At 30.5% G+C, this 27,383-nt stretch overlaps 1 protein-coding gene across 4 annotated transcripts in view; it reads right to left on the reverse strand.

The window, feature by feature from the left end:
* Positions 1–9,838: 9,838 nt before the first annotated feature.
* LOC118179836 (uncharacterized) overlaps positions 9,839–27,383 on the reverse strand; it is a 94,154-nt gene continuing 76,609 nt past the window's right edge. For 2 of the 4 annotated variants that reach the window (XM_085806806.1, XM_085806807.1), the window contains 2 exons: positions 14,255–14,339; positions 9,839–13,246 (listed from right to left, as the gene is read on the reverse strand). In XM_085806806.1, the coding sequence (XP_085662932.1) occupies positions 13,125–13,246; positions 14,255–14,339 (207 nt within the window). In that variant the 3' untranslated portion in view covers positions 9,839–13,124. Of the gene's footprint in view, positions 13,247–14,254; positions 14,340–27,383 lie in introns of those variants that run through there. The other 2 variants (XR_015038259.1, XR_015038258.1) reach the window with 2 other exon arrangements.

Here is a 27,383-nt window from a genome sequence, read left to right on the forward strand (position 1 = left end):
TCGGTAATCGCCTTATTTATTAGGATAACATCATGTTTTTCAGGACGATGCCAATATATCGAACCTTGCCATGATGAATCATCTAAGAATAAACAGACAGGGTAGTTCGTATCACTTTAAGTTGGTAAACCATCGATTAGGAAAGTGAGGGCTTGTTAAAATAGAATATATACACATCCTATTTTGTGTCTTTATCCTGTCTGTTTATCCTTAGATGATTTATTATGACAAGGCTCGATATATTGGCATCGTTCTGGAAAACATGATGATATCGGAATAAATAAGACAATTACCGATTAAAAGAATGTATCAAATGATCCTTATTTATCAGTAGATGATAATATAAATAAGTTTTGAAATATTCGATCTCAGTAGATTTCTCATTTCATTGCAAATCTTGGCGAATTGTACTTCAAAGCAGTCATTCTTAACTCTTACAATTCTCACGATGACCGAAAAATTTGATGATCAGTTAATACTATCCTATTTCAAAGATTTTCATAAAAAAAGGCCAATTCTATTTTTGAGGAACTCTGTACGTATCCTTTCCAACCCGTGAAATTGAATATTTACGGCCACCAATATATTCCAGCTCGACTTTGTTGCCCTTTCGAGGATGAAGATGGACTCACCTACAGTTTTTCGGGGACATCGATCTTCGCCCGGCACTGGACTCCTATGCTGCACCAAATTAAAAGTGAAGTGGAAGCTCTCACCCACGAAAAATATAATTACGTTCTGCTCAACAAATACCCTGACAGGGATGCCAAGATATCCGCGCACAGAGACGATGAAGGGTTCCTGGACCCTTCCTATTACATTCCCACACTGAGTTACGGTGCGACGCGAGTGATGCATTTTACAAGAGAGAATTATATGACTCACATTCTGAGTCTGGAACATGGATCGCTTCTAATGATGAAACCCCCCCCCCGAATGTAGTCTGGAAACACGGTATTCCATCCCAGCCGAAGTGAAGACTATTCGAATAAGTTTGACGTTTAAGAAAAATTATATCTCATCAAGTGAAGCGTTCTTCTGATGAAATGGACTTCGGTTATTATGACGATATAATCCCTATGCCGTGTATGAATAAAAGAACTTTTCCCCGTAAGGGAAACCATGTTTAGAAGATGAGGTACTCGAGATACCCCAGGATGACTGGCTGAGTCGTCATTATCAATCATCAAGAAATCATGATGAAGTGATCAATTATTGGTCATCAGAAGGGATGAGTCGTCTTTCCATCATTTTTTAATTGAAAATTTAAAATTCCTTGTGCATCATATAGGCTTACAGAGAGAGGTAAGTTTAAAAAAAAAAAATACAACAGCACAACACAAAATAAAATAAACTTACAAATTCACAGATGACATGTAAGAGATAAATTTACAGAAGAAAGAGAAAGCCATTGTAAGTAGAAATAATAATGTTCGAATTCATATACAAAACTTTGCAAAAAAGAATAATTTCAACTGTGGATCGTCTCTTGAGAGTACGAATAAGACTCCTGAGACGTGGTATGATTTCATGAATAAATTACCAAACTTTAATTTCAAGTGTTGGGAAGCATCCTTCATAGCCAATAATAAGTCGGCGGTACTTTCTGCAAACGCGCAATGTGTCCTTCAACAAATTTTTAAAAGATCCTGCGGTGGTTTCCCTCTCGTAGCAGATTGTTTTGAATTAGAGTCATATCAGACTGATAAACTTTTAGATTTATACAGTGAAATAACACATACTATCCAAACTGCTCTATTTGAAAATGTGTTACCCCATGAGATAAGAAAACGGTGATCAAAATGCTGAAACATTTAATTAGCGAGCAATGCATGCAGAAAGTTAACAATGTTATTTACGAGCAGTACATAACCAGTCCAGTGGCGTAACTAGAACTCTTGGGCCCCTATGCAACAATTTTCCTGGCCCTCCTGAGAAACTAACTGTGCTTAAAAAAATGGAAAGTTGAAAAAATCAAGTATTCCAGAAGCCAATGTTTTCATGATTTTTATCAGATCTGGAATAATTATAGAAAATAAAAGCACATTTTTAGAGAACCAGTTGAAAGATACGTAACACGAAGAAAGAATAATAAGGAAAATATTTTCCCTTCACCAACTGTATAATGCAAAGTTACTTTACTCTGGGTGTAATATTTGAAATCAGAATAATTTTAACCAGTTTATTTAGGATATTTTGTGAGCGTGTGTGTGAGAGAGAGACAGATTTTATAATGTAACTTAATTTTTAATGAGAACTTTTACAATGTAAGCGATACATTTGTTAAATATAAAACATATTTATCATAAATTTCATAAAGAAAATTATTTGAACATACAATCTTTGTAGAAAATATGGTAAGCGGTAAAGTTTTTTCCCCCCTCTCTTTTTAAAATACTTTTTGGTACACTCAACTAGTTGAATACATGATTTTCATACAAATACGTATGGTCAATTTTTCCCTGTTATCTTTTAATTTTTCTCGGTCCATACTGGTCTTCTCTATTGTTTTTCATAATTAAGTATAATTATAACACTGGTGGCCAAAATTCGTCATAAAGACAAAACTCCTTCTTTATTAAAATTTGCTGCTCCTAACCTCCATTTCCGCAAACTTATTTATCAATACCTAGACGTCTATTTTCTCAGACATCTCAGCTTCAACACTCTTTGGTCATAGGTCTGACAACCGATCTTGTGTTATAGCGTTTCTCAAATATGTTTTTATTGGTTACAGTTTTGAAAATAATCTCTCAGTTTTGACTGTGGTTACAAGTAATGATAAACACAATACAAATAAAATGCACACTTCTGAATAACTGCTTGCCATGTCATAATATTTTACCACTGCTAATTTAACTAAATCCTTAATGTATTTCTGATCTGAAAGTATTTATAAATCACAGCAGTTTACTTCCAGTGCATTAGTAAAGTCTCCTTTATATATTTTCTGTATTTTTGAAATATTATTATTAATTTTCGCATTTGGTAATGATGACGGATTTTTAGGTCCAAAAAAGGAAAACGTTATTGCGATTTTTGTCATTCCAGTCATTCTATATGTTAACTGAGTATTTAAAATAACGACAGCAGCATAAAAACAGTTACTTTAAAAGATATTTCGGAATTTTCAAACACCTGTTATCCTCACATTCAAACTTATTAGTTCCTGTGTTCCTGTGTCTGCAACAAACTCAGCTTCTTTCATAATATATTCAAACTTGTTTCACATATTTTGCATACCGATAGAAACATCTTTTAGATATTGATGAGATTGATTTTCTTTGTAATACTTGAGACGCTGCATTAGTAAAAGATAAAACGTTTTCCATAAAAATTGTTAAGAATAAAAATTTAAAAGACTGCATTTTTTTAAACCCATTTGCAATGTATTTTCTTTGCGACGTTAATTTAACTTAATTTAATGTTTTTAAGATGTCAAAGTATCTTAGCTTAATTGCTATCAAAAATGATAATCGTCCAACCCACCTTGAAGGATTTAGAATTTTGAAAGTAGTATCAGTCTCCCGAAGAAAGTAAACTCCATCTTCTTAAACTTTCTCCGAAATGCACGTAAATATTTTGAAGAATTTCGAAATGTTTACGTAGCTCTCTTACACTTTGGACTGCATCTTGCACATTGCCGCCTCAAGAAATTTAGAACTTGTTCTCACAATAGACGAGCAATAGCCTGGCCTCAGTTATTACTAATAACTTGAAAGCTGTCCTCTAGAGAGGAATCAAAACGAAAGCATACAGTCTTTTTGTTTTCCTTCAGTTGAAATTTGGGTGTCTGTAACACTGAATTTAGCTGCTTCATCTGCTTCCAAAGTCCTCCTATCTGCGTCGTATATTAGAGGGGGGTTTAGAAACTTAAAATAAGAAGGATTCTATTATGTACATGTTGATAGATAATACTGTTGTTTTAAGTTTGTTGTTTTAAGTTTAAGCATGTAAATGTAGTTCAATAGGACACTCAAGCGCCCCCTAAACCTTTGGGTCCCTATGCGACGACATTCCTTGCATACCCTTATTTACGCCACTGAACCAGTCTCAACGATGTATTTATTTGTGAGGGATGTGCAGTCGATCATCCAATTCAGCGTCGCCACCCCTGTGTAAGAGACGACTCAGGAAAAATGTATGAATAATACTGACAAAGTAATTTTGTCAATGAACTTTAAAAGACTTGCTCAAAAACTTTATGTAGACACTTGCTGTTGTATTTATGGCAATGATGACTTTTTGAAAAATATTTCATTGTCACCTTTATGTGATAGAATATTTGTGAGAAAATATTATTTTAGTATGTATTTTAATAAAAAATGTTTATTTATATTGAAATGTTAAATTATATTGAAATGAAAGTTAAAATATTCAAAAATATAGCGGAGATTTTGGTAAAATGTCCCTGTTTCTTTCTTTGATTCGTTCTGAAAATATAAGTACGTTGGTAATGATATATATTTGTAAAGGTATGCTAGTGTTTCACAAGATTTCGTTCGTAAGAGAATAAAATGTCTAGGGAAATTTAGTTGGAACTGAACTAATTATATAGATTAAACAAAATTGCAAGAATAAGACACAATAGCACGCCGAATAAATACTAAATCAGAAGTCAAACAACAAAAATCAGCGTTAATTTTCAAAAATTTCACAGGACTAGTTTCGATGGTTTTACCGAACGTAAAATTTCAAGAGTTGAAATGAAACCAACGGGTAAAATCGATGGTCATTCACCTTGTATGTGTAACTTAAATAATCGTTAATTCCACATGAAAGTTGCGGTGAAGGCAGAAATATTCGTATTTAGGGTAGGAAAAAGGCAATAATGTGAAAATTTGCGTAGTCGATACATTTAAAGTTTAAAAATAATAGTATGCAATGTAGTCAATTATCAAAAAAATACTGAATTGGAAGGTATGAAACGTCCAAAACAATAAGAAAGACTTCTGGATGTGTACATGAAACTGTGAATATGGTTCTAAAATTACGCATGAAAGTAGTGAATTCATTCTAAAAATGCGAAATCAATCAAGTTAGCTTAATGAGAATAAATAATAAATGGTTCAAAACTGAACATTGTTAACATTAAATAGTTGAAAAACATATTCAGATATAAAGGTTATTAAGAATTAAAAGGAAGTACCAGAATATGCAGGAAATGTTAAAATTTGAAAATACGAATGAAGTTAATAATGAGGTAAAATAGTAGAGTCAGTCATGATAAAAGTGCTACAGAATGATAAATTGTAAAGTTGGCAAATTAAAATAGTACTATAAAATATAGACTAAGTAAGGGCTATTCAACGAATTTGATATGAGTAACAGTTTAGGTTTATAAAATAAAACACTTAATTAAAAACTATTTCTATGTTTAACAAATCTAAACATGTAAATTTAGGAAAAATAGGAAAATCCAAAGCGTGAATATAGTCGAAAATTATAAAAAAAAGAGTTAAAATTCAGAGTATGTTGGAAACTAGAAAGAAAAAAAGGTGTCGGAAAAGTATAAAAATTACATCTAAAATTAATTAAAGTTCATGCATATGGTAGGAAAACGTAATAAACAAGTTCAAAATTAGAGTACTTTTAAAGTTAAGAAGGTTTGAAATGTACTAAACATGTTGAAAATAGCATCTAAAATTCAATACAGCTCATATATGGTCAGAAAATAGAGGAATTAAGCTAAAATTAAGAGCTTGTTTGAAATTACGAAGGTCAAAAAGGTATGAAAGTAGCTACAAATAAACTGAAAGCCATGTACATAATGTGAAAATATAGTAAATTGTTAGAATTCAGAGTATGTTGTAAACTAAAAAAAGTTAAAAAGTAGAAAAGAAGTTGAAATTTACATCTAAAATTAAATACAATTTAGGTATATGATCTGAAAATATAGGAATTATGTTAAAATTAAGATTATATTAGAAATTATGAAGGTTAAAACGTGTGAAAGAAATTAAATAAAAGTCATGTATATAGTGTGAAAATATACTAGTTAAAAATTAGGGTACATTGAATATTATGAAGGTTAAAATTTACAAAGCAAGCTAAAAAATGTTACACCTAAACTTAAGTAAAGGTCACATGTGTAATCACAAAATACAAGAAATAGTTAAAATACAGAATATGTTGAAGATCACTAACGTTAAAATGAGCGAAAAAAGTTAAAAATTACATCTAACATTGAATAATATAATAAATAGAAACAGAAATCTGAATAATTATGCTCGTAAAATATAACAAGTAAGTTAAAAATATTGGTTAAAAAGCATGAAAATAATTCTGGGTAGAATAAATTTAATACTAAAAATGAGTAATGTAATTAAGATTACAGAAAGTAAATCTGGTATTATGATCAGAAGATTTAGAAAATACGGAAAAATTCTGAGTATATAGGAAATTATAATGCTTAAAATATATGGAAAATTTTTAATTTACATCTAAAATTAAGGCCTTCTGAATCAGTCATTTAAATCGAAAGTAAGCGCCGTTCAGGGCACCTAGGAAATAACCATCTTATATGTAGTAAAATAGTTGGAATAGGAAGAAAAAATACAAAGGCTAAAAACTGATTAACAAAAATCTTAAAATCAATAAAAAATAATCTCTTATCAAAGTGTGACATCATTTTATCGGCTAGCTGAAGAATCAATAAACACTCCTTCTTACCTACTGCACCTCCGCAATCCACCTCCTGTCGTTGAACCGGCTGTTTCACATTACTCTAATTTTATATAAACACGTGTCAGACACTTTTATTAAAAGAGAGAGAGGAAGGAGAGAATTTGTATTATATTATTATGTCTTATATGTGGATATCTTTAAAAACATGTTTACTAATAAATGGAGCTAATAAAAACAGTCGATTATTTACTTGCAAAATATTTGTTTACTAATAAATGGAAGAATTCAGCGGTCTCTAATATTACTCTAAAACTCGAAACAGAAAGATTTAGAGCCTGCGAGATATAATCTGATCTTATTGAGAAAAATTCAAACGAAATTTGGTGATACAAGTATTATAAAGAAAGAAGCAGATGATGGAGAAAAAGAATATTTTCTTGAAAAACTTTCTAATAATGCAATTAAAATTAATAAAGGAAATTACATATTCAAAATATAAAGGAATGATAGATGAAGAATATTTTTATAGTTAGGAAAAACTGGAATTTAAGATTTTTATTATTAATTTATGCCCTGCCTAGTGGGGGGGTCATGAAATTTAACAAATATCTTTAATTTTCAAGGAGGGGTAAACATTTATCCGCCTGTATTCTTTGCAAAATATGTAATATATTGATATTTTTCAGAATTATAAATTCTTTATAAAATATGCAATATTCTATGCTATTTAGTGTCGCTTGATTTTTTTTTTTTTTTTTTTTTTTTTTTTTTAAGCATAAAAGAAATGTTTAAAAATTCTTCTGTCTTTATAATTATTTTAATATTTTTTCTTCTTCTTTATGCTTTTTATATTAAAAATGAAATGAAATTCAGTGTAAAATGAACTTTAAACTAGTGTCAACTTTCAAGTGTGTTTAACGTCTAAAATTGAGCAGCATGTGTCATATAATAGGAAATAAAGGCATTTCATTCAAGATATTCACTAAAAATCAATAAATTGATGAAACTTTCATATGTTCTAGAGCATCAGACATATGTTGCTCAATTCTCTACACTAAATGTACAAAAGGGAAAATGTGCTGGCGAACGGAAAGCAAGATAAAGTGCGTAAAATGCCCTTATAGGCTCATGGAAGGTACATATCCTGTCCATTATTGAGGACGCAAAGACAATGATCCTCGATCAGTTCCTCAATTTATTCTTCAGAATTTGTGTTTTTACTTCCACAGAGCCGACTATGGAAGTTAAAATTCCCTATTATGATAAAAAGTTCAAGCAGTTGCTTTATTAAAGCATCTAAATTTTGCTGACCGACGCATTCGTTTGAAGGAAAATAGACACAACTGAAACCAGAAACCTTATATTTATTCGAATTGTAACAGCTTAAAGGCTTGTTCTTAAAGGAAATCAACTGGAGAGGTAATAGAGTGAAATGAGAAGACCATGGAGGTAGGAAGTTCATTCTTACCTCCATGGAGGAGACCTACACCTTCCTTGCAAGCTCACCTATATGATTGCCTTTCCTGACTAATGAGAACCTTCGAAGCTTAGTTTCCTTCTTTGGTTTCAGGTGAGCCTCCTGTACTACCAAACACACAGAATAATCTTTATCAATTAAGTCTTTGATGTTAACGAGATTTTAGTGGAAGCCACGACGATTTCATAAAACAAGGGTGATTCATTTTTCAGTTTGATATCACAGCATGGGTTTTGAACATCCCTGCATCATGAGTTTTACTGATAATTACGTGTAAATAAAATGACTTCTGATTAGTACATCTCTTTCTCTATTATAAATGTATATTCATACCAAATTTCATTAAAATCTCTCCTTAGTTTTTCAGAAATTCAGCATAATGTGTAAATTCCCTTAATTTCGCACTCAAATATAATTATCTATTGGATTACAAATTATGTCTTAAATTATATAAATGAAATAAATTAATTAATATTAAATAAATAAAAATAGTTAAATTACTAAGAAATGCCTTTATTCTTTTCATATCAATCACTTTGTTAAGCAGATTAATTCAATCTGGAATTATGTTTTACCAATTTGTAACAGTCTGAGAACTAGATTTCTGTGACGCTGCATTGAAGAAAAATATTGTTTCTCACAGCTACAACTACTCACTTGGATAACATGCATAGTTTAATAAAACAATGTAATAATAAAAAAATTTCTGAGAAATTCAGCTTAAAATATTTCTAATGTCAAAAATGCAGATATAATGCTTTAAAATTATCTTAAGTACTAAATGTGTGCAGAAGTTTTATGTGTTGAAAGAGATGGTATTTAAAAAAAAAAAAAAAAAAAAAAGCTATAATGACTGTATTTTGAAACAACAAAATTTCCACAATTTTAGAACCTATTTAGAAGCATTTTTATGTCATGCATTTAATAACTTTTGGTTTCAGAATAACTTATTCTTGTATCTTCTTTCCAAGTTCACAATCCCTTTTGAATTCTTTATTGATTTAAAATATTACTATGCAAAATCTCATCAAAAGCATAAGATAAAAATTTTTCATTCAAATTCAAGCTTCTGCTTGGTTTGAATGCATAAGTGGGGCATGACATCATATTAAGTGACACCATCTTAATTTATGAAACCTTATCAATTCCAATTCAGCATTTCTTGAAAAGTGTTAAGTTACTGGGCATGGTTGACAAGTATTAGTAGTTTTATTAAATTCTTCCTATTCAGCATTTTATTTTCTGCCTTTTTTTTTTTTTTTTTTTTTTTTTTAATTACGCCTGATGTTTGCTTATTTTGTGAAGAGTAATATGATTTTTCTAATTCTGCAAACTCATTTCTTTGCATTTCCGTAAAGATGTCATGTTTTATCATCTAAGCAATGTGAAGCAAAAATTTATACCATAAAATGCAATCTAAAACAGACAGGAGAAGAAAGATTTTGAGTTTTCCATCTTGATGCACTTAATGATTAATTGATGATATTTGTTTTTTTCATTTTAGCTTCAAGTAAAATGCTTGTTGTAACATTGTTATTACATCCAATTTCCAAAACAGAGCGTTCAAAGTGATTTCTTCATTCTCTAAATGTTCAGTTATTTTTCTTTATTTCATAATTTTCTTATTATTTATTGACTATGTTTTAATAATGACTAAAAATTTTTAACATGTGATTCATCATCATAATCATTGATGATGTGTAACTGAGATTTAAGAAAAAATACAATTAAGAAAAAGTTTTTATACGGTAAGTTTTATTTAAAATGGGTACAACAAATACACTGAAAAGAAGAAAATAATTTATCTGTACAGTTTAACGGGGAAAATAAATTATTCTATTTACAAAATTCACCTACAATTTTACATCACTAATAATAAAAGAGTGGAGAAACTAAATAACAAAATCTATAAATTTAGTTGCACTGTTAAATATATGTCATTAGCTTTTTTTAAATGTCTATTAATTTCAATGCACTGTTAAATATATAAGCCATATTTTTTTTTAATTTATCATGGATGCCCCACGCTTTCATTATTGGGTTTAAGGAGAGAGATGGCTTCATGGAAAATTTTCTAGAGGAAACTGGCTCTTCCATGTAATTACAAATAAAGATTCATATATATTACTAGGCAACGTTTACAGCAGAGGTCTTAATTCAAATTGCATGTGGGCCAAATTCTCGATCTAAAAGCAGAAAATGGCTGACAAAAAAAAATTAACAAAATGTAAAACAGTTTTTATCAAAACAAAACCAAAACAAACTAAATTAAATTTCCTTAACTGAATATTTATCAAACTGTACATGAATAATAACAACAAAGGAAAAATCAAAATTTAGATTTTTTTTTTTTCTCTATCTGAAAGAAATTTCCATTGGTTATACTTTGTAATTAAATGTACTGGCAGTTAAATATTAAATTCTATATTGATATTCATTTCAATTAATTTCAATATATTTTAAACCTTAACAGTAAAATTTCATAATAAAAATGTGCCACAAGTAGTAGTCTGGCAAACTAAATCTGATTGATAGCACTACGATGTGAAATTCTCTCACTTTACTATAGTCCAGCATTTCTTAAGCTGTGGTTCATGACCTGCACCAGGGGGTCGCAAAAAAAATTTAGCAGCTTTGACATTTCTTTAACTTATTATAATAATTTTGCAATTACCAAATATTTTTACAAGATGTATCTGAATATAGATAAAGATAAGACAATACAGACAAAGAAGAAAAGAAAACGTTTCGACACATACTTTTTATAGTAGAAACATTCATTTTACTTGCTTTGCACGTGACGCTGTCATTTCATCTGTTATTTATTTAAAATTTTCACATTGTTCTATGTCTTAAAATTAAAAATTAATGACCTAAAACTGCAATAGTATATTACAGTACAAGTGAAAAAATTGACTGTTTCCCGCACGCGTGTGTCGGATTTGTGCAATGCTTATGGGAGTCCCATAAAATTTTCGTAAATATTATGGACTCCTGGAGGTCACCAAAAAATCTCAGTGATAAAAAGGGGTCGTGACTGAAAAAAGTTTAAGAAGCCCTGCTCTAGTCACATGGCCAGGCGTACAGCGACATAGTCAAAGCCTCGATCTATTCATTCTATCCCTTTTCATTCAATAGTAGCTGTACACATAAACTTAGTCCATATCTTTATGTCTCGAAAAGAGGTAATGTTCAGAAAGGAACCTTGTTAACAACATTTGGTTCCTTTAAGAATGACGGCTATATTTTATTTCACCAATGGAAGTAAATATTATGAGATGAATAACAGCAAAGGAAAGTTGAAAATATGTAGGGAAAATATTTAAAGAAATGTGTTCTTCTGTTCGACTGCTGATTATTTGTTCAGATCCATTACTGGTGAACTTAGGATTAAAAGCTAATTAATATGCATTTTATTTTATAAGAGAGAGTAAGGCAATTTCAATATTTAGAGGAAAGGACTTAGTATCTTTTTCTAACTGCCAGCTCCTTATTCATCTTGATTTGTTATCCAGCCAAGTTAGTATTAAGTCAACAAATGTGTATTTATGACAGAATTTATGGCAATAGCTTTTGGATCTGACTTCATATTTGTACTATCACTTTACATTAGCTAGTTAGTTAAAATGCCTCAGAAGTTGTATTTATTCCTAATATAATGTGTTTGATTTGAAGAGAATACTTGGTAAATCAGGAGATTTGTATTTCCTTCTCATATTCACCCAAGAAGTATGCTAAATAGTTATTTATGGTGTTCCTTTGCACATCATATATTTAAAAGATATTTTCTGTTTATCCTCATCTCCACAAAAAATTACCAATTCATTGCCAAGTCCACGAACTGTGGAAGACATTTTTTTGGCTTTCTTCATGGCTCACATTAAATAGAAGTATGCTAAATAGTTATTTCTGGTGTTTCTTTGCACATCATATATTAAAAAGATATTTTCCGTTTATCCTCATCTCCACAAAAAATTACCAATTCATTGCCAAGTCTGCAAACTGTGGAAGACATTTGTTTGGCTTTCTTCATGGCTCACATTAAATATCATATAATAAATATCTGTTCATTAATAATAACAGCACATTTTTACAGCCAGTAAATATGGGAAAAACACTGATCAGTGAATCAATGATTAAAATATAAAGCATGTAACTTCATTTAGACATACGTGGTACGTGCATGTATGAGATGAACTGTCGCATGTACACTCAAAAACAGCAATTCTACCAAATGTTAAAACTAGGGGTGCAGATAATCAAAATGTACCATTCAAAATATGCTCAACATATCCAAAAAATGAGTTAAATGAGCACAAGGAATATCTTAAGTAATAGGTACCAGGTGTTGCAGTTGTGCTCAGAAATAAATAAGTTATACATTTTCTAACAAGAATATAATACAAAAGTGGCCTGAATAAAAAAAATACAAAATTATAAGTAACTACAATGAATCTTTGGCAAAGGTAATAACTCCTTTAAGGAAAAAGAATATATTATTAATTAAAATAACTTGTATGGACGCAAAACCATGGTTGATAATCAAGTAACCTACAAAAGTTTCTTGAATTTAAGTATGAAATAATACAGAATACTAAAACTATAACTATCATTAAAGATCTGATAAAGCCAATCTTGCAACTTTAAGTATCAAATAATACATAGCATTGAGAATAAAATTATATGAAGTTCATCAAAAGCATATTTATAACAATCATTAAAATCTGATAATGCCAAAACAAATTGGCAAATATGAAGATTTCTAATTTTTAAATAAAAAATAAATTTTTGTTTATTACAATTCATTATTAAGTTCAAAACTTAATTGGGTATTTTAAAAATATCTCATTCATTTCAGAAATATATCAGAATAAAAAAATTAATTTAATTTAATTTTCTGCTTCCTTTTCCATTTTCAAGATATTTAGGATTATATTTTGGTTTTGAATTATTTTTTTCTGATTTTCAATAGAAATTCTTTGATTTTCTGCTGATTTTTGAAGTAAACTGTGTATCTGATCTAATATATTACTATTATTTTTTGTGGCTGAATGGCCTCCTTTTCTTTCTCTTCAATCTTTTCAGTTTTCACAATTTTCCTTTCTTCTGTCATTCTCCTGTCTCTGATTGTAGAATCTGTATCTAAAAATAAAACATTTTAAATGATCATTAAAAAATTTACACTTTATAATAGACAATTTCAGTTTTTATTTCAACATCCCTATAAAGGGAAACTATTTTTAAATATGCACTGAAAACTCCCTAAAAGCCTGTTATAACATGTTTTCCTAGCAAAGTTAAAGATTTCCTTCATAGGCTTGCTACCCAATGGCATGTGCCTATAAATAAGTGTCACTGCTGTTTAAGCCAATAAGAGAAGTTGTTGAGATGATGATGTTAAATTTTTGTGGAGGTCATCAACATAGAAAAACAACTAGAGTGAACCTCAATATTATTTAAATTATGCAATCATCTTCAAAAACAACTACCATAATAAATTTTACTGTTGATATTTAATTTCCATTCTGTAATTCATTTAGAAAACATTTGGTACAAAAAAAAAAAAAAAAAAAAAAAAAAAAAAAAATTACTTCACTTATTTAAATATCAATAATACAAATGTTGATTACTAAAAAATGGTTACCTGAACATCTAAAATATACTTTAGATGTCATTTCATACATATTTATTCTTTCCCACCTCCTAAATTTCACTGATGATTTTCACAAGGACAAGATATTCATGAAGAAAAATACATTACGTACATTTGACTTCCCCCCCCCACCCTCATTTATATCATCTTATTCTGCACCATATGTTATCCCTTGTTAGTTTAAACAGATAAAAATAGGACAAAAGCTTAAGGGTTTTAAAAATATGGGATATATACTGTAATTTTATATAACTAGATTATAAACTTTTCATTTTTCCTAAATGCCATTGTGTTGTTTTAGCCACAGTCACCTGTAAATTTAGAGGGAAAAAATCATATGAAATCAATATTATTTACTCAAGTTTCCAACAATAAATTTAGGGGGAAAATCACATGAAATAAGTATTATTTACTCAAGAATTTATACTGACATACTTATATAATCAAACATTATCTATAATATTGCATAACCATTATTAAAAGATAACATAATGTACCACTAAGCATTTCAGCATCCTTCACAGCTGTAAAATTTTCTTTGCTATTACTGGATATTATGCTGCTTTCTATTGACGATAACTCCTGAAATATAATAAATATTTAGAGAAACAGAAATACCATTTAAGCAATGCAATATGAGATTAATATCAGTTTAATATGTTTTGTAGGCTTGGATACATCTGAATATGTACAGTAAGATCTAATGTCTAATGCTGTACTCTTTAGGAAAAAAAAAAAAAAAAGAGAGAGAGAGAGAGAGAAGGAAAACATATGCATATATATATATATAAGTACTTGAACATGTACATATTCAATTTGTTTTTAATACATTATTATACAAAAAAATTACAAATACATTCACGAGTACTTTGAAAATAAATGGCATTAACACACTTTTGGCTCGGAGCTTTTATTACAGAATTTTCTGAAACTTCCAAAAAATAAAATAGATTAAACTAAATTACAACAAAACTGATTTCAAAACAAAAATTTTTTAAAATGGTTTTCAAAATAAGTTTTTCAATTTTAAAACAAATGTTGTCACAATTTATATTTCCTGTCAGTTTTTCCCTTTGTTACTGAAGATAAATATATTAGTGAATATTGTTTAATTAAGTTTTAATTATGCACTAATTGACACTTTAGAAAACTTCTAGTTAAAAATTATTTGAAAACTTAAGAATAATGCCATCTGAAGGAAACTGGTAATCTGGCAAAGGAAACTAACTAGCTTACACATTTCCTTAAATTTGCAGCTTCTATTATGCTTGTAAGAGATAACATAAACACTACTATTTAACCACCAGTATCTCCACCAAACTTGTAAAAGTAAAAATCAAAAGAATTTTGACAAAAATTTAGACAAACATGTAAAGTGAATTTTCAATGGGCATATTTTGAAACAACCACATATGCGGTACTTATTATAAAAAATTAGGAAATTTTAAATGAAATTTTAACATAATTATAGTAACTTTTCTCCTTTTACTAAAAAGTAATTCAGAAACTCTGCTTTATAACGCATATTCTCTTCTTTAAAATTCAGACTCAAAGTACTCAAATTGCCAGAATAAAGAATAAATATACTTTAATATATGACACAGGGAATTATAAATATTTCTTTTTAAACTTCCTTATAGCATTTGATTTTCATACTTTCTGCTTGTGATGGGATAACTTTATTTTAGCATTTTCTTTGCCTACATTAAATACTGTCCCATACTTGCCAAGCGACAACAGTTAAAAATCAGGAGAATTTTCTCAGTGGCAAAAATACATGAAAATAAAATATACTTTTTAACAATGAATTAACACTGAATTATAACTAATTAATATCTGAAAGTTCAGTTACCTGTTCTTAAATGCAAACAGTACAAAAATACTTACATGTAAAAAACATTTTAATTATTTGTATATTGTAAGAGAAAAATAATACTTTAATCAGTTTTCCTACAAATGCTAAGAATGGTGGCACATTTTGCTTTCATTAGCAAAGAAACTCTTTGGTGATGAGCTGCTTTTGCTAATGAAAATTTTTCTAATGTATCATTACTAATATTGAATCTAAATGTAGTCCTTGTTTTAATAACACTGAAAATACTCTCACAACCTGCATTACTATAGGAAACTGCCAGAACTGTAATTTAAAATTCCATAAGCACATTTCAGTTTTCCAATTAAACTCCACTGGGTGTCAATCCTTTTGCTTTGATAACTTTATCCAAGTATATATAAATATAAAGAGTTATTTTATAACATTCAGTACAGCCTTTTATCTTAACTCTAGAAGCATTTAATTTTTCCTTAAAAAATGTAAGATGTGGTTCCACTGGCCGAGGATTCTAGATAAACATTTCTCTATAGATAACCAGAGTGTACATACATGTTTCAAATTTTTTCTTATTTCAGCATTATGCAGCTGTTGGAATTGTTTCAATTTTTTTTTTTTTTTTTTTTTTTTTTTTTTTTTTTTTAAGAACTCTCTTCAAGATAATTATAAATATCAACACTGTGTTCATCCACATTTATTGGCAAAAAGCTGCTGATTTTTCAGTTGCTATATTTAAGAGGTGACAGGTGCAGCTCTTCAAACCCTATCTTTACTGGTGCACTGTAGACAAAAGTGCTAAGCAATTATTCAGAGGAACTGCATTTTCCTTTAAAGTTTTATTATTACCCATGCTATATTAAAGCCTGTCGAATCTCCTCCTAAAATGAAAACAGAAAGTAAACTACACTCAACTTAAAAAAACTCTAGATTAAAGAAAGAAATAATTGGATACAGTTTCCATTTTGCCTTAGTACTATTGCTTTCATTAGCAGACAGGCAGAATGGAGCTGTTTTAATGAAATCAATAACTGAAGATTTATTTTTCATACCCATTTCTTTAATAATTGCAGCCATTTTTGTCCTTGCATTTGGATATTTTTTAGCAGTTTCCTTATTGTAAATATTTTTCTAAATACAGCTGCAGCATGATCCAATGCATTCAAAGGCAGGTTGTGTCCATTAAAAAGGTACAGAACAGCTGTAAATAACTTTTGGTCTGTTTGTGTTAATTTGTCTTTTGGTCTGTCTGTTGGCTGTCTGCGTTAATAACTTTTGGTCATTTGTTTCCAAAGAAAAATTTACCTTTTTTTTTTTTTTTTTTCAATACAACTCACTTTGTCCTTGTTTAATATTAGCAGTAGTATTTTTGATATACACATGTTTAAGAACATTCATTTTCCAGCATGTGAAATTGAAAATCACAATGACAAACAGAACATGTTGCAGACTCATTACACTTCCTTGACAAAATAACAGAAGCAAAGTAATATGTGTGCAATTCTTGAAAAGTTTATAACTATTTTAACTTTTTCACACAACTAAAACAAAACATTTCTTGAACTCTTTCTCAAAAGCACATGAAATTCATAATGCTCAATGGCGAGGAGAACAAAATAACCTCAATCTGGCTTTGTGCTTACTGGCTAATTTATGCCAGATGATACAGCAGTGCTTGATGTACATTGCAGAACTGGAACATGATGTTTCCAGACATATGTGCTCTCACAACAAAGCAGGAGCATGTCATAATGTCTCATGAAGTGACTTTGGTTTTCTTTTATATGTAGAGAAAAACAAAGCACTTTCACATGCCAAAACTCACGATTTAGGAGGGAAATAATGAAGAATTACTCCAAGCTACATAAAAATGAGAAGTTTTAAGAATAAGAGAAAGTCAGGATAATTATGTTGTAAATCAGGATATTGGGACTACAGTTGGAAATCGGGTGTCTCCTGCCTGAATCTGGGGAGTTGACATCTCTCTCAACAGTTTTTAAACTAGAATAAAATCTTAATTACTTTTTTTTCAAATTATATATAATATGATGCACATGATTTCAGCAGGCAAGATTTGCAAGTAAAGAAATACATATGATATTTTTATTTTTAGAATTTAATTTTACCAAATTGCAAAAATTTTTATACACATTTTCCAATAAGACAGAAAATATAACATTTTTAAAAAAGAAAAATTACTCTTCTTCAATATTAAATTACATACATACCATATTATATTGTTACTAAATTTATATAATGCAATATAAAATGCATAAACAGAACGAACCTCTGCCAGATAAACAAGATTACAGTAGTACAGTTTAAGCTTACATTTGTGCTTACTTTTGGACAGACTCGATGACAGTTTTGGCATGGATCATGAACACAGAACCATGGAACATATTTGTTGGAAATCAAGTGAATGAAATCAGGGAACTGACCAATATAAATGACTGGAGATACATTTCAAAGAAGGACAAACCAGCAGACTTGAATACCCAAAATTACGACTGGTCGGAAATTCTGCGCAGTCAACGGTAGGAGAGTCCAACCTGGTTGTAAGTAAAGGAAGTGTCTTGGCTACTATCAGAATTATATGTTCCAGAGGAAGCATTTCTAGAATGATGCAAGACAGTTGTCACAAATCTAGTCACTGAGAAGGAAATGAAATTTAGCAAACGAGTTTTGTATTTTTCAAGCTACAAAAGATTTCTCTGCATCACTGCTTATGTATTAAGATTTTATAACACCATCAAAGCAAATTCTAAAAACCTGAAAGATGAGGTTTCTTGTAAAGAGACTGAAAGGGAGAAAACTCAGACAAAAATCATCCAGTCTGAATAGCCTTCTGAAATATGCTAGAGGTAAAATAATACAATGCAGTTTTAAATTGCAAATGGAATTCTTAAGGTTCAGACAACAGAGAATTTTGCATGCCCTATAGTTTTATCAAACCATCCTATTCTAAAGAGACTGATATTGCATACCACTCTTTGATGCACACTGGAGTATTAACGGCATTAACACAATTAAGAGAAAGATTCTGGATTTCAAAAGTATGGAGAGTTATCAGAAGAGTTTTGTGACAATGTATACAGTACAAGAAACTGACTTCCAAAATTTTAACCCAGATTCATTTTCTTTGCCTCCACACAGAATACAGTGAGCTACAGCATTTCAAGTAACTGGTGCAGATCTCGCTGGACCTCTTTTCCTATGTAATGGAAACAAAGCGTGAATAATCTTCTTCATGTGTGCTGTTTATAGAGCAATGCATCTGGAACTAGTTTTTGGGCAAGTAGAGGAAGATGTTCTACCCTTTATACTGATAATGGTATGAATTTATATACTCATAATGGTAGGAACAGCAAATGCTTTGAAATCTCTGGACTGGGATTTCACTCAAAAGGAATGTGCTTTAATGAAAATCAAGTGGATATTAAGCCCTCCATTCTGCCCCATAGTATGGCAGGTTTGGGGAAAGAATGGTTCATTGTATCAAGGAACTTCGAAAAGTGTTTGAGAAAATCCTATGTCACATATGAAGAATTGTTGACTTTGCTCATTGATTGTGAGGCCATTATAAATGGATGACCACTGACATATTTATCAGACGATCCCAATGAATTGAGACTTCTTACACTTACTGCTCACTTTATTCAAGACTGGCGGAAATACCAAATGGCAGTTAAGTTAGATTGAGAATAACACATCTAACAACAGAGAGAGCAATCCTGCTGTAATCCTTCTCTAATAATGATGCAAAACATTCATAGTCATACATTTTTCAGTCTGATGCGATATGGAACCCATATAAAAAATATCAATAGAATAATAAGCAGCTGAAATGCAATTTAGTAAATGCTCCAAGAAAAAAAAAAAAGTAAATGCACATAGATTTTATAGGAAAAGGTGCTAATTTTATTTCTTTAGTGATGTGAACATTCAGAACAAATATAAAATGATATACGGTATGAGCCGGTTGCAGAGCCGAATTTAGTGACACACTGAGCAATAAAATCAAGAAATGGCAAAATTTTAAAATTTAAGATCCAGAGAGATTGCATCAGGTAGGAAAATGCATAGTACCAGCCCTGTGTATGATGCACAAAGCTGTAACTAAGGTTTTCAGCGTCCAGGGACAATTAAAGATTTTGCGCCCCCTCCTGTATGCCAAGAATGAAAAACATTTCATTCTAAAATTTTGTAACATCAATTTGGCATCCCATGGATGCTGCGCCCAGGGACACATGTCCCCCCTTGCCCCACCCTAGCTACGCCACTGACGATGCATTGAGGCATATGATTAATCTTTTAAATTGTCAGTTTTCAATTTCTTTATTAATAGAAAAATTCCTTTCTATAAATTGCTTGTCCATGTGATAAGATTAAAAGCATTTTTGATATTTTCCATGCCTGTATCTAGTGAAAAGTAGAGAAAACAATGGGAAGATAAACGTATTAAGAAAACAAAATCTAGTATCAGTAATAAAACAATTAAATATTATGTTTTCCTTGTTTTTCAGAAAATTCTCCCAAAAGTAAAAGTTTATCACAAACTTTCTGTAAAATACATCCATTATGTGTCCATGAAGACATTTGTCTGGAATCTTCTAGATTCGTGGGACCATAAATCTTGCCTTAAAACCCTTCTAAACTTTGCAAGTTGCAGAGTCAAAAATCCTGAAGAAAAATTACCCCAACCAATTCTGTAACAGCAAAAAGGTTGAAATTTTTTTTAAAAAAAATCAGAGGAAAAAGTATAAAATTAATTTCATAGAGAAAACTGACGCATATTGAGACAACTACATGGGAAAAACTCTCACCATAAAAAAATTACAACGAAGACAGTTTTAATTAATTACATATCTATTTTTCTTTTGCTAAGAATCGTTTCATTAATTGTGCTAAAGTGTTTACTACCTTGTTTATTTTTCAGATTCTAAATATATTGTATAATAAGTCGCCAAAATTGAAAGTAATGTCACTTTATATGATAGCGAAAAACAAAAATGTTTAAGTTTAATGTTATTTCTTAGTCAAAATTTCAATGTATTAGCATTATTTTAATGAAATTGATCAAAGTTATAATATTTAAAAAAATATCGTTGAAAAATTCCCAGATTTCCAAATTAAAAGTTTTCTATAGAAATTGATCTTAAAATCGCCAAAATATTGATAAGTCACCAAATTTGGAACCGTATAATAAAGAATTCACATTCCCAAATGTGAAATGTTGTTTAAGAGTTCTTCATTAAAAAAAAAATGAAATAATTTTGAAATGCTTATGTTTCACTTCTTGCTCAGAAACTTGAGTATCCCACCGTTTATATTAGAAATAGAAACAAATTATAACCCATGAACCTATTCACCCATTTTGTCAATGAATCGCCAAAAATGTTTGTCCGAAATGCTAATTCACAAAGCATACAAAGTTCAAAAACATAAAAATTTCCAAAAGTGTCCACAATTTTGGCCACTACTGTATATGTAATTTTTGAATTCAAACTCAGAAGTAATGACCAAAAAATTGGAGGTGAATGCAGATTAAATCTTCAGTTTTAATTTCAGTAACATGTTGCGGTTACACACAAGTCAGCACATTAAATGTGCCTGTTCCAAAAGGCTTACATTTTTGATAACTTTGTAGCAAGAAAGCAGCAGCATACATACAGCAGTGTAGCTAGGCCAAAGCGTGGAAAGAAAGTGCATAATGTTCAGGATGAAATCGGAAGTCAAAATGAGTTAGTTTTGGTTCTCAAAGCATTTTGATTGGATAGTTAATATTGCTCTAAAATTACTATTGGCTGGTTGAGTTTTAGTTCCATTTACATCATTATAATTATGTAAGAATCATACGACATAGAATATTCTCAAAATGACGCAGTGAAGAGAGGGGTTACTATTTTTAGAATAGAGAAGGGAAATTTACGTTGCTAATTTAAACTTTAACATATTCTTTATATTCTTACATGTATATATTCTTCTAAAGATGGAAGATGAAATATTTTGTGGATTTGCTGCAGGTTTTGCTTATTAGAACTATACACAAAATAACAGTTTCTGCCTTATTTCATGTAATACTTGAATTACAAACGCGATAACTAATCATATAGTTTTTTAACTCTGTACTTAATTTAAGAAATTGAAAAAGATTTGTCAAATTTAAAACCAAGGAATAAGAGCTAGAATAGAGTATTGTAACTGTATTGAACTCAGAAAGAGTATTGTATTCATGGCAGTAGAATACCCTACTGACGAGAAGAAATTGCGATTTGTTAAGCACTGAAGCTGAAGTCAGCCCTGGATTTGAATTATACTATTTCTATAAGCATACAAAGTTCAAAAACATAAAAATTTCCAAAAGTGTCCACAATTTTGGCCACTACTGTATATGTAATTTTTGAATTCAAACTCAGAAGTAATGACCAAAAAATTGGAGGTGAATGCAGATTAAATCTTCAGTTTTAATTTCAGTAACATGTTGCGGTTACACACAAGTCAGCACATTAAATGTGCCTGTTCCAAAAGGCTTACATTTTTGATAACTTTGTAGCAAGAAAGCAGCAGCATACATACAGCAGTGTAGCTAGGCCAAAGCGTGGAAAGAAAGTGCATAATGTTCAGGATGAAATCGGAAGTCAAAATGAGTTAGTTTTGGTTCTCAAAGCATTTTGATTGGATAGTTAATATTGCTCTAAAATTACTATTGGCTGGTTGAGTTTTAGTTCCATTTACATCATTATAATTATGTAAGAATCATATGACATAGAATATTCTCAAAATGACGCAGTGAAGAGAGGGGTTACTATTTTTAGAATAGAGAAGGGAAATTTACGTTGCTAATTTAAACTTTAACATATTCTTTATATTCTTACATGTATATATTCTTCTACAGATGGAAGATGAAATATTTTGTGGATTTGCTGCAGGTTTTGCTTATTAGAACTATACACAAAATAACAGTTTCTGCCTTATTTCATGTAATACTTGAATTACAAACGCGATAACTAATCATATAGTTTTTTAACTCTGTACTTAATTTAAGAAATTGAAAAAGATTTGTCAAATTTAAAACCAAGGAATAAGAGCTAGAATAGAGTATTGTAACTGTATTGAACTCAGAAAGAGTATTGTATTCATGGCAGTAGAATACCCTACTGACGAGAAGAAATTGCGATTTGTTAAGCACTGAAGCTGAAGTCAGCCCTGGATTTGAATTATACTATTTCTATAAGCATACAAAGTTCAAAAACATAAAAATTTCCAAAAGTGTTCACAATTTTGTATATGTAATTTTTGAATTCAAACTCAGAAGTAATGACCAAAAAATTGGAGGTGAATGCAGATTAAATCTTCAGTTTTAATTTCAGTAACATGTTGCGGTTACACACAAGTCAGCACATTAAATGTGCCTGTTCCAAAAGGCTTACATTTTTTATAACTTTGTAGCAAGAAAGCAGCAGCAGACATACAGCAGTGTAGCTAGGCCAAAGCGTGGAAAGAAAGTGCATAATGTTCAGGATGAAATCTGAAGTCAAACTGAGTTAGTTTTGGTTCTCAAAGCATTTTGATTGGATAGTTAATATTGCTCTAAAATTACTATTGGCTGGTAGAGTTTTAGTTCCATTTACATCATTATAATTACGTAAGAATCATATGACATAGAATATTCTCAAAATGACGCAGTGAAGAGAGGGGTTACTATTTTTAGAATAGAGAAGGGAAATTTATGTTGCTAATTTAAACTTTAACATATTCTTTATATTCTTACATGTATATATTCTTCTACAGATGGAAGATGAAATATTTTGTGGATTTCCTGCAGGTTTTGCCTATTAGAACTATACACAAAATAACAGTTTCTGCCTTATTTCATGTAATACTTGAATTACAAACGCGATAACTGATCATATAGTTTCATAATTCTGTACTTAATTTAAGAAATTGAAAAAGATTTGTCAAATTTAAAACCAAGGAATAAGAGCTAGAATAGAGTATTGTAACTGTATTGAACTCAGAAAGAGTATTGTATTCATGGCAGTAAAATACCCTACTACCGAGAAGAAATTGCGATTTGTTAAGCACTAAAGCTGAAGTCAGCCCTGAATTTGAATTATGGTGATAATGTAAAATGGGTACTTAAGTATTAATGCAACCATCTGACTAGACGTTTTCAACTTTTCTGAATGTGCCAAACTCTGGCAACCATACGCACAACCATTCTTAGACAAGCATACTCACAACAATCCTTCAGTCAATCACTGTAGTTATTTCCGTAAGTGTTCATTTTTGTTGTATTCCAAGATCCAACAGTTTTTATAACCAAACCATGATAAGTTTTGCCTTTATATTAAAAATATGGGCTTGTGTAATTTGGCAGTAATGGAAGAAACTCCAGTAAAATTTCTGCAGGAATACAAATTTTTCTAAAGAGAACAGTGAGAAAATGAATTTCTTAGGTAGCGATTGTTCCCAAAGTTTGTACATGAACCAAGTCTCCACTTCTCTGGTATGTTTCTAAGTGCAGAAAAATTGCTGAGTACTTCAGGATAAGACTAGCGCAAAAAAAAATACTCAAAGATTTACAGAAGAATGTAAATGTTCTGTATTTTAATGTATGATAAACATCAAAATTTGCATTTTAAATTGCTAAGGTATATTTTCTTTTCATATGTTTATAAAAGTTACCAACTTACAATACATATCGATAGTTTGGAAATCTTTCTAAGAAACGGAATGAAGATGACGAACTTCTATAGGAACGTAATTTCCGGAAGAAACGCAGCGGCGTTTACGTGTTTAAAACTTGAATTTTCAGCAGGTGTTTTACCCATGCAGCATTTAGGTGCACTAAAAATAAAATATTTCTTATGATGGTCATTGTACATAGTTTGAACAACTTTGTCATTGTACATAGCTTGGATGGCCTTGTCATTGTACATAGAATGGAGAGCTGTTCCTACACAAAAGACCAATCAGTTGCTTTTTGCAAACGTTATTTTGTTTACATTCTTTCTCTTGAACAGACCTACATGCCTTATTCACCCTAAATGGGATCTAAGAACAATAACATTTTCCCCCCTTTCAAAGCAGCATTCTCATCATTTTGAAAAGTCTCTCTCCTCTGCCATTCGATGAATCTTCCAGGACCCATCCTCTCCCCACCCCTGCCTTTTCTGTAATTTTTTTCAAAGGCGGACACAACTCCACCTGCCTCGCAATAACAAACTCTGACGTATTTCCCCTTCAGCATGAATCGATTTTTCTTGGCATTCTGCCAGATACAGATCCCATCAGTTTGGGTACAAGTACTTGCTGGATAGTTTTTAAGTAAGAAGGGAGCAGAAAATTTTTGAAAATGGCACCTAAACAGCACAGAAGCTATACTGCTGGTTTTAAGCTTAATGTAATTTCACGTGCTGAACAAATTGGAAATAGAGCAGCAACTTGAGAGTTTGAAGTGGACGAGAGATGTATTCGACATTGGAGAACTGAAGAACCTAAAAGTATGCCACAACAGAAACGAGCCAAAATAAGTGGTACTGTAAAGTGGCTGAATCTAGAGGACAACCTTGCAAACTGGATAAAGGAGCAACGAGGAAAGGGAATGGCAATTTCGACTGTAAAAATTCGCTTACAAGCAAAATTTATAGCAAAACAAATGAACATAAATGATTTCAAAGGAGGGCCTTGTTACAGTTTATGTAGCTGGCCACGAGAGGGCGCAGCATTTTTTACTTTTAGCTTGTTATATTTTTCTTACCGCATGATTATAGCGGTTTTTTGAGATAGATGTAGTGGCAACCAGAAAAACATGATGAATGTTCTAATGTAAGCATACAATTCTTGTACATAGCTGTAAATAAAGCTTCTGTGTGATAAAAATGAAAAGGAATTCCAAGCGTTCCTGTGGATATTTATTAAGAAAGGTAAGCAAAATTTCACTTATCGATGTTGTTAAAATATAAATAATAAGAATAAGAAAAAAGATCATAAGTTGCAACATGGTGCCGAAACCCGGGATAACAGTGATCTTTAGATATATTGTGATTTAAGTATTTATTATTGTTCAATTAGTGATTGAATATTGATTATTAAGATGGATAAGTTAAAAGCACTAAAAAAGAAGCGAGGAATGTTAAGAGCATCAGTAACAAGATTGATAGCTAAAATGGAAAAGGAAATAGAATCGGATAATATTAAATTTGATTTATTAGAAGATGATTTATCCATCTTAAATGAAAATGAAAACGATATACTAATATTGAACTCTGAAATCGAATCTATCCTAACAGATCAAAAAGAGTACGAAACTGAAATACAGGATAGCTTGGAATATAAAAATAAAATTACCTTGTGTAAATCGAAGATCAGCAAAATATTTAGAAATAGAAAATGTGTTAAATTAAATGAGTTGCCATCTAATTCTGCTACTATAGATACGGTAGAGAACACAAATACAAATGGTGCTAAACTTCCGAAACTAACCATAAATAAATTTAAAGGCGAAATATGTGAATTTCAAAGTTTTTGGGCTCAATACGAATCTGCTATACATAATAACTCTGCTTTAAAGGATGTAGACAAATTTAATTACCTCACATCTTTACTAACGGACACAGCTTTAATGTCAATAAAGGGATTACCGTTAGTTGCCGAAAATTATGCTAAGGCAATAAATATTCTGAAAGAAAGGTTTGGTAGAAAGGACATTTTAATAAATGCACATATGAATCGTCTGCTGAATTTAAAGCCAGTTAAAAAAATGGATGATATTAAAACATTACGTAACTTATATGATAGCTTAGAAATTGAAATTAGAAGCCTTGATTCCCTTAATGTTACTTCGAATTCTTACAGCTATTTGTTATGCCCACTGTTAATGAGGATACTTCCTAGCGAATTGGTTTTAGAGTTTAATCGATCTTTAACCCGTGACACAGAAACCACAGTGACTAACATTTTGGAATTTCTGAAGAAGGAAGTTGAAAGCAGAGAGCGTACGTTTTTCTAAACATCGCCAAACTATTCCGAGTTTAACATTAGAACCGAACAACATAAACAATCGCGAGACCTTATTAAAAGTGAGAAATATACTGCCTTCAAAAACAAACATTTTGTTCCAGCAGTTGCGTCGTTGAATACGAATACATCAACAGCCGATTGTATATTTTGTGGGAAGATAGAAAATGAATCTTTGAAACATTCTACTTCAAATTGCACAATTCCAATTGAGGAAAAAAGAAAAAAATTAAAATTGGCTAACAGATGTTATTTATGCTTTCGTAAGTCTCATACATCTGCCCGTTGCAGCTCGGATATACGCTGTGATTTATGTTTATTAAGGCATAATACTATTTTACATGATAATAAATTTGAAAATAAACGGGAAAATAAAGGTGAGCTTAAAACAGACACAGTGGTGGCGTCAATTTCGGAAAGAGATAACAAAAATAGGGTTTATTTACAAACTGCAAATGCAATAGCTTTAGGTCAGAATAGAAGAAAAAATGTAAGACTCATTTTCGATTCTGCCTCTCATAAATCTTTCATCCTGACGGAAGTATCAAAACAATTAAAATTAAGTGTTGTGGGGAAGAAGAACTTCAGATTTACACCTTCGGCTCTACTGAGCCTACAGTTAAAAGGCTAAAAAAGGTTAAGGTTATTCTTAAAGATATATGTGGACCTGGGAAAATAATAATTGAAGCTCTTGAAACTCCAGAAATTAATCAAGCTGTTATTGGTATGCCAAGAAAGGAAATACTTAATTATTGTAAGGAAAATTCGATAAG

Source organism: Stegodyphus dumicola, chromosome 12 (genome assembly GCF_044657685.1).
Source record: "Stegodyphus dumicola isolate Sdum_Otavi_A_Nest chromosome 12, ASM4465768v1".
NCBI lineage: Eukaryota > Metazoa > Arthropoda > Arachnida > Araneae > Eresidae > Stegodyphus > Stegodyphus dumicola.